Source organism: Sphaeroforma arctica (assembly GCF_001186125.1).
Source record: "Sphaeroforma arctica JP610 unplaced genomic scaffold supercont1.205, whole genome shotgun sequence".
Classification (NCBI taxonomy): Eukaryota; class Ichthyosporea; order Ichthyophonida; genus Sphaeroforma; species Sphaeroforma arctica.
In genome coordinates, this window is record NW_014040353.1 from 9,898 (window position 1) to 19,636 (window position 9,739).

Here is a 9,739-nt window from a genome sequence, read left to right on the forward strand (position 1 = left end):
ATACATATANATATATATTATATANATATATAATAATATATATATATATCTATATATATATATAGCCATGTATGTTCAAATCGCTATATCTATTATTAATATCTAGATGGATCATAAGTCTGGATACACTGATAGCTAAATCTTTGCATAAATATGCATGCACACAATGATACTGACCAATCACTATATCATTATCATGATGAAGTTTGACTATAGTACACTAGTATGTGTTTATTCAAGGACGGTTATGGTATATGATTCGAGGAATGAACAACTCGAGGACATGCAGTCTAGTAGTACACTACATGCGACCGCTTGTGTCTCCCACCCGCTTTGTGTAGTAAAGAAGTGACCACTTGCCACGAATGTCGCATATAACGTACGCGTGCAAGGTATATCATTGCCGAGCCAGATTCTCCAGCTCGTGTACATGACTTCTTAGCGTGTGGCCTATAATTTGGTTGCTTCTATATTGGTTAATTCTACGTATACTAGATTTGGTGTCACTGATAAATGCTGGCATTTGTGTTTATTCTAAAGGTATTCGGTAGACTCGGGCGTACTGAGATATAACTAGGACGGTGTACCGTTGACCATACATGCTCTTATCTTCCTCCAAACCCCAAGCTATCCTTCCTACTATATTTACTTACTACAATCCCTCTGCAAACCCCAAGTTATCCTTCCTTCTTTATATACTTGCGACAACCGCTCTATATACCCTATATCTCATTGATAAACTCTCGCTTTTGATCATCTGTGGTATACGGTGTAGGTCCCTCGCATATACACAGGGGACATGGACTCTGATGTAGCCCAGGCCATGCTGAACTGCGACCCCGACGGACCACTGATGATCTGTGTAGCCAAGTTATATCCCTCGATTGTACGTCTAGTGTACTGTTGTAACCAGTCTTGTGAACCGTACCATTCCGACTGCTTGGGATTGTACTATTTGTTCCGTATTCGCTGCACGGCTTAGAATGTGGGTGTTCTGTAGATAGGTGTAGGAGTTCTGGCACTCTGAATGGTATTTCTATATAGATTTTCTGCTGTGTGTGAGACCCATTTGTCACGGATAGGTGTATCGCTTGCATAGTTGAATTGCTTTCGTTGCCTTCCCTTCCATTTCGGTATGACTTATGTCCCTCTAAATAGCATTTCTATACCTGTTGGATGTGTGACCTATTTGTTACGGACAGTTGTATCGCATGCATAGTTGAACTGCTTCCGTTGTCTTCCATTCCATTTCGGTATGACTTCTGTCCCTCTGAATGGCATTTCTATACCTGTTGTATGTGTGACCCGTTTGTTACAGATAGTTGTATCGCTTGCATAGTTGAATTGCTTCCGTTGTCTTCCATTCCATTTCGGTATGACTTCTGTCCCTTTGAATGACATTTTTTATACCTGTTGTATGTGTGACCTATTTGTTACGGATAGTTGTATCGCTTGCATAGTTGAATTGCTTCCGTTGTCTCCTGTCCCCATTGTGTGGTGGCTACCATTTCGGAGAACGTTGCTGGTCTGTATTCATTTACATTGTGACTGTCGATTACTGAACGCGTTCATTCTGTATTCGCTGAATGTTGTTCCTCTTGTTGTGCTTTCTCCAGGCAGTGTATCGTAGGTCGTTTGTTCATGTAGGTACTTTTCGGTTTTTAGGGTTTAGAGGTTTGACCTCGTGTTGTGTGGAGGTCTCTATGATTGCTAGTACTTTTGTTGGATGTGTCTGTATTCAAATGGGTGTATCTTTTTACCGGCATTGTGTAAATCTTTTAGTATCCTTATTCCTTCCCCATTGTTTTCTTGTCTGAACACAATAACTATTACCTGGTCTATTTATAGGACGCTAAGTCGTTCTTTGCCTTTGGACGGGTGATGAGTGGGTCGGTGGAGAAAGGGCAGACAGTGAAGGTGTTGGGTGAGAACTACACCTTAGACGATGACGAGGACATGAAGATGGAGCTGTGCGAGCACCTGTACATCAACGAGTCAAGGTATATATATATAGATATATATATATATTATTATATTGTTATATTATTATATTACTATACTATATTATATATATATATTTATATACTTCTTGGGAGTAGTATATTTGCCGTTATGCTCGTTTTCAAGACTCACACGCTGGTTGGCGGTAATTCGGGAGGTTTGCAGATACTCGATACCGCCAACATATCTACGTGGTATTGATTGATTAAGTGTTTTAACCTGTACACACGCTTTCAATTGCATGCGAATATCTCTCTCCAGCATGCAGTGGATATGCGGGCGTAACTATGACCATGACCGTGCCATTTCATTCAAACTACACTACACTATCCTACACTGCAATCTACAGACGGACAAGAACTCGCAGACGACAGAGTGCGTATATGTGTATACCTACACCTACTCACGACCACCATCACCACACACACATATTGCAGATACAAGTTAGAAGTGACTCGCATGCAGGCGGGTAACTGGGTACTGCTAGGTGGGGTGGATAGCTCAATCATCAAAGCAGCCACCATCACAGACGAAGTGACTGAGGACGCGTGCATCTTCCGACCCGCACAGTTCAACAGCAGCGCCGTGCTCAAAGTGTCGGTGGAACCAGTCAACCCCACGGAACTACCTAAAGTAAGTCTGCACGCTACAGTCAACCGATCGTATGTGTAGGCAAATGAAGGAATTCATATGTATGTATATATATATATATATAATGATTTAGTGTTGTGGATAATTTAATAGCTGTGCTGTGCTGGAGGTTTCAGTAGAGCGTGTGAACCCTACGGAAATGTCTGTAGTGAGTCTCATTACATCTGGTTGTACGTGTATGTACGTGGAAGGCAGTGGATGCATGCACTTAGTGTGTGAACATATATAATACACAGTAGTAGGGATGGGCCTGAAAGTCTTGGCGGATCTTGTCAGTCCCACGGAACTACCTCAGATAAGCCAGAAGCATCGACTGATTCGATCGCCCCATTCCCTGTTGCTTAAACTCATACACAGATGTTGGAGAGTCTGCGAAGTGTGAACAAGACATATCCCATGCTGGAGACCAGGGCTGAGGAATCCGGAGAGCACATCATCTACGGCACCGGCGAGCTCTACGTGGACTGTGTCATGCACGACCTACGCAATGTGTTTGCGGATATGCTGATCAAGGTACGTTCTGTGGCATCTCCACGGTGTGAATACACAAGGACATGGATGTTGGTCTGCGTACTTGTAGGTTATAGCTATGTAGGTGTGAATGTACAAGGACACGGGAGTTGGTCTGTGTACTTGTAGGTTATAGCTATGTAGGTGTGTATGTAGACTACGTGTGTATGTACAGTCGCCGAGGGTGTGTTGCAGCCTTCGTGTGTGTGCGAACGGGCGCGCATCATGTGGCATGTGTTGTGCTTCATATACCCGGAGGTAGGTATTGGTAGGTTAAGTTAACTGGACCAGTAGGGTTGTGCGATTGCCTGTACCCTGATATGCGGATTCGAGTCTGCTAAAGCTTCTACTGGGACTGTTCGGTATATGTGTGTGTGATACGTTTGTCACATGCGACGAAGCGCGAATTGTGGATTGAGATGGTCACGTGTCTTATTCTCCGTTCATCTGATTGGTCTACAGTACAAATCTATAAATATATATTTTCGATGTAGGTATCGGACCCTGTGGCAGCCTTCCGGGAGACTGTGGTGGAGACTTCGTCTATCAAGTGCTTTGCGGAAACACCCAACCAGAAGAACAAGCTCACCATGATCTCCGAACCACTGGAGAAGGGTATCGCAGAAGACATTGAAGCCGAGGCGGTGAAGATTGACATGACCAAGAAGCAAATAGGTATGCATGCATGCATCGTGATGCGTATGTCGTGGTATGCATGTGTGTTTGTATATGAAGTTGGCTTCCGTGCGCAAATCAATTTCACATGATAGGTGATCAAAAGATATACAACTATCTGTAGGAGTATGTAGCTATTATCTATAAGCATGTAGCTGTGTGTCACAATTAGTAGCCAGGCGTATGGCGAAATGAGATGCAACCTACAGTCTAGGTCTGAATTCAGTTATAAACAACACCTCGTATAGCTACCACATACAAACACCACCCTAAACACTTAGGACCACCATTCACACCCAACCCTCTCCTCACACCTCCATCCCCCACAGGCGATTTCTTCCAAAAGAAGTATGACTGGGATCTGCTGGCGGCACGGTCTGTATGGGCGTTTGGGCCGGATGTGGGGGGACCCAATGTGCTGGTAGACGATACCCTGCCGTCAGAAGTGGACAAGAAGAAGCTCAACAGCGTCAAGCACTCCATTGTCCAGGGCTTCCAGTGGGCTACGAGAGAAGGACCTCTGTGTGATGAACGTATGTGTGTGTGTATGTGATGGATATCTCTATGCATCTCTGGCGTCATAGTTAGGTTAGTGTCCTGTAGTCTTTATATACCCTGATATGCAATACCTTATACCTTGCCCTTTGTCTTGCCACAGCTATCCGCAATGTGAAGTTTAAGATCCTGGATGCCACTATTGCCGACCAACCCATTCACCGGGGAGGTGGTCAGATCATCCCCACCGCGCGAAGAGTGGCCTACTCCGCCTTCCTCATGGTAAGCTACCTGATGCTCTGGGCTTATTGTGATGTCGTCTCTGTTGCCACACCCGCTTCTTTTACAGATGTGTCTTTTTGGATTGGTGTAGTGCGCATGTCTATTTGGATTGGTATAGTGTGCAAGCTGGTGTCATATAGCGTTGATGTATATATATATATATATATATATATATCCGGTATGCAACCTGTGCTTTGGTTAGGCTTGTATACCTTTCAACCGAAAGAGTTATGTATAAGGGCGAGGGGCAGTATAATCCAAAATCAACTGTTCAATGCAGCGACACATCTCGACTATCCGGACTTTCTTTTATTTAAAAGCTACCCGACGTACAACCAACCCATATCTTGTTAAAAGCGGCCCCATTGGTTCTCATAGTTGTATTGCCAAGTACACCACTCAGCACGAATACGAATTGCATTTTATGTTCTGGTATGTGTAGGCCACCCCGCGGTTAATGGAGCCCTACTATTATGTGGAGGTCATCGCACCGGCTGATTGTGTGTCTGCCGTCTACACCGTGCTGGCGAGGCGAAGGTATGAACGTCCTGTCTTATGTACCAACATCCTCAACGCTTTACGTTTGGGAATACACTCTACGAACGTTTTGTTTTATATATCACAATTTGCATCGCGTACGAGTATACTTACGCTGAAGTATTTATCTGTAGATTTGTTATCTGTACGGACCACCGAAACTCATCAACTGTGTTTCATGCACGATTGAAACTCTCTCCGCAATAAAGTGTAGACACAGTCTCTTCTTTGACGGCGCACTGGTGAGAATCGAAAGTCACTAATATATGGAACCCGTTTACCTGACGCTTTGAGCATACATCACCATTACACAGCATAGATGCAAACCTAAGAAGTTAACTTGTGAGATGGTCCGATCGGTACAAATGATACTCACGCACATACAGATATATATATATGCCAAGGTATAGCTTCGCATGGTAATTTGTATACTTATATATATCATCACCAACATCCTACCTATTCATCCATTGCAGAGGGCACGTTGTGCAGGATGCCCCTAAACCAGGGTCACCCCTGTACATGATAAACGCCTACATCCCATGCATGGATTCGTTCGGCTTCGAAACCGATCTGCGAACATACACTCAGGGACAGGCCTTCTGTCTATCCGTATTCGACCACTGGCAGGTACGTATGGTGCATCGATTCGTTTCGGACTTTGTTGTGTTCAATCGTAACACATGGTTTGTTATCTGTTGTCTGGGGTGGCAGAGTCTCGAGTTAGAGTCTGGCAATTCTAGGGCTGTACAGTTACGTTTTATTACTAGCTACTGGCCAATTCGAAAGCGTTGGAGGTTTGCAGAAATCGTATCTTCTCCAGAAATACCAGCAAGTATCCGAAAGCGGCTTTTTTGCGCATAAAAGTTTGCTGTGGCTGTAGATGTACGGAAGTGGCCATTTGCAATATTTGGACCAATCCTTTTGGGCTTGTAACACTCGAGTGTATAGTCGTATTGCGTTCCTGAACGCATATACATCATAAACCAATTTTTTTGGGGAGGTTGGAAGGCGTTTGGAACTCTCGCATATATTCCAAATGGATCATGTTTTCAGGTTCAATTTAGTAGTTTCCCATCGCCGGCTGTTGTAGTAGGGATTTCTTCGTCGCTTTAATATTCACAGGATAGCCAGTGCATCTTCAAATCGCTCAGTAACCCGTGAGCTTGTTTTGTTTGTAGCTGCACGTGCCACACTTAGCAATCACAATATATATGCGAAGTCTGGTATAAACCCGTCTGCGCCGTTCGCAGTTGTTGTACACTGCTTTCTCTCTCATTCTACTTTCTTCTATGATCGCCCTACAGCTGGTGCCTGGAGATCCCCTTGATAAGAGTATACTAATCCGCCCGTTGGAGCCGCAGCCTGCGTCGGCCTTGGCGAGAGACTTCATGGTTAAAACGAGACGCAGAAAGGTAAGAAGAGTCATGCATTGTGTCGAAACTCGTGTCACAAGCGATTAACGCTTCCTGCACTTAGCAACACAAAGGTGTGACACCGAGCGTGGTTTTCTGGTAATAGCTAGCACTTTTATGGTTGATAAAGGTACTCCTACTTACATGATATATATCTGCTATCATATTAAACAGGGTCTCAGCGAGGATGTCAGTATCAACAAGTTCTTCGACGACCCGATGTTGTTGGAGTTGGCGAGACAAGATGTCATGTTAAATTACCAATAAACCCTCTAAGTCATGTGATCAATATTGCTTGTACACCCTGTATATATCGCTGTGACATGTTTTATTTGTAGGTTAAAATGTCTGTGTTTGTACAGACTTATACAAAATGGTTGCCTGCATTAGCGTATGACCACGAGACGACCGTAGAAAAGTAACGCACACCCCACTCAGACCATGACCCAGCAATACTCTGCCGTGGAACTTGAATGAAACACATATGGAAACAGTTTAACAACGCCTGGAACAGGCAAACCATTTGATGGTGCGCGTCGTTGTAGACGAAGAATGGACTGTGTGGGTCTCTTTCGAGCATTCTCTGGATGGTTTTTTTTTGGAAAAATATAGTCGTGGAATATTTTTATACGCGTCCTTATCAGTTTGCATCGGATTGGATGTTCGTGGTTTAAATTTAACACCAAATAATATAAAGAATACAACAGTCGCAAAGTCGGAGCACCTGTATTGTTTGTATTTAAAAATATATATATACATAAATGTATTCAAAACGAAGAAGAAGCGCAAAAGCCAAAAAGTCATGACCCTCTAGAGGAGAAATAAAATAATACGCACGATCGGACTATTGTCCGAAAAAAGTAGTAGCATTTAGAATCTCTTGACCTAAAGACCTTCGGATGTAATATAGTCCGATCAGCCATATTTTGTTCACTTCTATCTCTAAAGGGCAAGGCCAAATTTAAATATATAACACAATATAAAATATGTCGCAATTACTTTTAATATAGTTGTTAAAATAGAATGTTGAAATGTCGGGAATAATTCATAAATACATTACACTATCACAAAAATCATGACACGCCAGGTCCGAGAGTCAGAGGCAGTATCCACTTCTGTAAATTGTAAAACGAACCGGAAGCAGCAAGAAGTAATAGAACGCAACAAGAAAGCATGATACGAACATATTTACGTAAAGTTCATCCATGATACGAACATATTTACGTAGCTTTCATCCATGAGACGAAGGCTACGATTAAATACTTGCTAACGTTTCGTATAAATAGCCAGACCTTGTGCTCGCTCAATACTATTTCACAGACACAGAGATCGTGTGTCTACCTTTTTAATTGGTATATATCTCAAGATAGAATGGTTGCAGTACTTGACGGCAAATCCGAAGTCATTGACGCTGTCAATATGAAATCTGATACTAAGGTGTGTATCTATAGTAGACACACACCATCACTACACGGATTTATGTGCCGACTTACTTATGTGCGAAGATTTATGCGTTTCATTAGAAGTAGTGCGCAATGTACTGATTGGCGGCTATTGAGTATTACAAGTTAGCAAGGCCACTAAACAATTTACAAACACAAATACAAATGGTGATGTATGTATGAGATATATATATTCCCAAGCACTGCCTTTTCATGTGTATAGTGTACTGTTCATTTACCTTTGCGTTCGTGTGTAAAGGATGACTCGTCCATATCTCATAAATAGGATAAGAATTTCATCTGCATATTTTAGTACACGTACACACTTCCCAAAAAAAAAAAGTGGTTATTAGTTTGCGTTTCATTAAAATTCTACGCTGAATTTTTTTTCTCGTATACATAGTCCAGTGCATTTCTGTATAATGGTATGATTGTCAATCTACTGTACTCTTGCACGTACAAATTAAACATCATACTAGTTACTCGTTTATTCATATACATGCTTGAGAAAGTCCATTCAGTCCTACTCTGTGGCCTCACAAGTATCTTGTTACACAATGTTATTATATTTAGGCATATGTGTAGCTATATATCCTAGCTTCGTTATATACACGGTCAACTAAAGTACAGGACTCACTTATACTGCCACTTTAAACTCGGGAAGATGAATTCCAAGTTTGTGTTCTTAGTTGGACACACATGGTTAAATACACGAACACATCAATCAGATAGTTCGTTGATCATTTAATACTATGCTGATCGTCATAACGTATCTGTGTGCTGCTTACTATTGCATTTAAACTATACATATGTTTAGATACGGGATATGTAGATACTACAGTAACTAAATTGAAAAACTAGCTCAGATCTGGTGCAGATCTTGTAGCTTTGGCGCTCCAACACCGATTTCAATTGATTGCTTCAAACTTTGATGCAACGTGAATGATACGCAATTGTTTGCTTGGTCCTCAGTTAATGGAACGCGATACAATGGCAACCCAATGCGCTACCTGTCAGTTTCTACAATTTAAATTTGAAGCAGCGGTAGAAACTGGCTGAGGACTTTCGATGTGCTTATCTAAGACCATATCCCAATCGACAGCAACTGACAATAACTCTGGTTTCAAAATTTAAGTAGACAGCAAAGAAAGCTGCTGCGGATGCCAAACCCAAGAAGCCTATCTTAGCTCGTAAGCTAGTACCAACACTTACGAAGGAGTTCTGTGGCGGCGTTAAGCTACGCGAATACCCAGATGCTTCGGGCACAAATAACTGCGTAATGGGTATGATTGACGGATTGGTGTACAGCAGATAGACGATGCTTTTTGTGTGAATTTTGTGACACTAGAGACAAGAGGGATGTAAATTCGGTGTGCATCCTGATCTCTGTTCAGATTAAGTAATGTGTGAATGCTTTCCAACTAGGGTTTGTTCGGGTGTACTCATCGAGTAAATCATCGTAGTGGATATCGTGATACGCTTATAAACAAATATGAATACGGATATGGAGTTATGTGTATAAAATAAAAAATGGTCATACCTAACCGTAGTTCAATAGATAATATATATATATATACATGTATATTTATATATATGTATATATATATATACATATATTCATAATTAGATATCTATATCTATATCTATATATATATATAAGTACATATACATATGCACATATGCACATATTTCATATATATATATATATATATGTGTGTGTGTGTATGTATA

At 41.7% G+C, this 9,739-nt stretch overlaps 2 protein-coding genes across 2 annotated transcripts in view; both read left to right on the forward strand.

Moving 5' to 3' along the window:
• Positions 1 to 766: 766 nt before the first annotated feature.
• On the forward strand, positions 767 to 7,012 carry SARC_03848 (hypothetical protein). The gene is made up of 11 exons (XM_014302340.1): positions 767 to 886; positions 1,849 to 2,000; positions 2,439 to 2,634; positions 3,010 to 3,165; positions 3,657 to 3,837; positions 4,167 to 4,370; positions 4,496 to 4,614; positions 5,057 to 5,151; positions 5,628 to 5,781; positions 6,459 to 6,566; positions 6,741 to 7,012. The coding sequence occupies exons 1-11, from the start codon at positions 800 to 802 to the stop codon at positions 6,831 to 6,833; spliced, it is 1,545 nt and encodes a 514-aa protein (XP_014157815.1). The 5' UTR covers positions 767 to 799; the 3' UTR covers positions 6,834 to 7,012.
• A 740-nt stretch (positions 7,013 to 7,752) lies between these two features.
• The window catches only part of SARC_03849 (hypothetical protein), a 3,260-nt gene continuing 1,273 nt past the window's right edge, over positions 7,753 to 9,739 (forward strand). The window contains exons 1-2 of the mRNA XM_014302341.1: positions 7,753 to 8,003; positions 9,147 to 9,291. Of these exons, the coding sequence (XP_014157816.1) occupies positions 7,938 to 8,003; positions 9,147 to 9,291 (211 nt within the window). The 5' untranslated portion in view covers positions 7,753 to 7,937. The remainder of the gene's footprint in view (positions 8,004 to 9,146; positions 9,292 to 9,739) is intronic.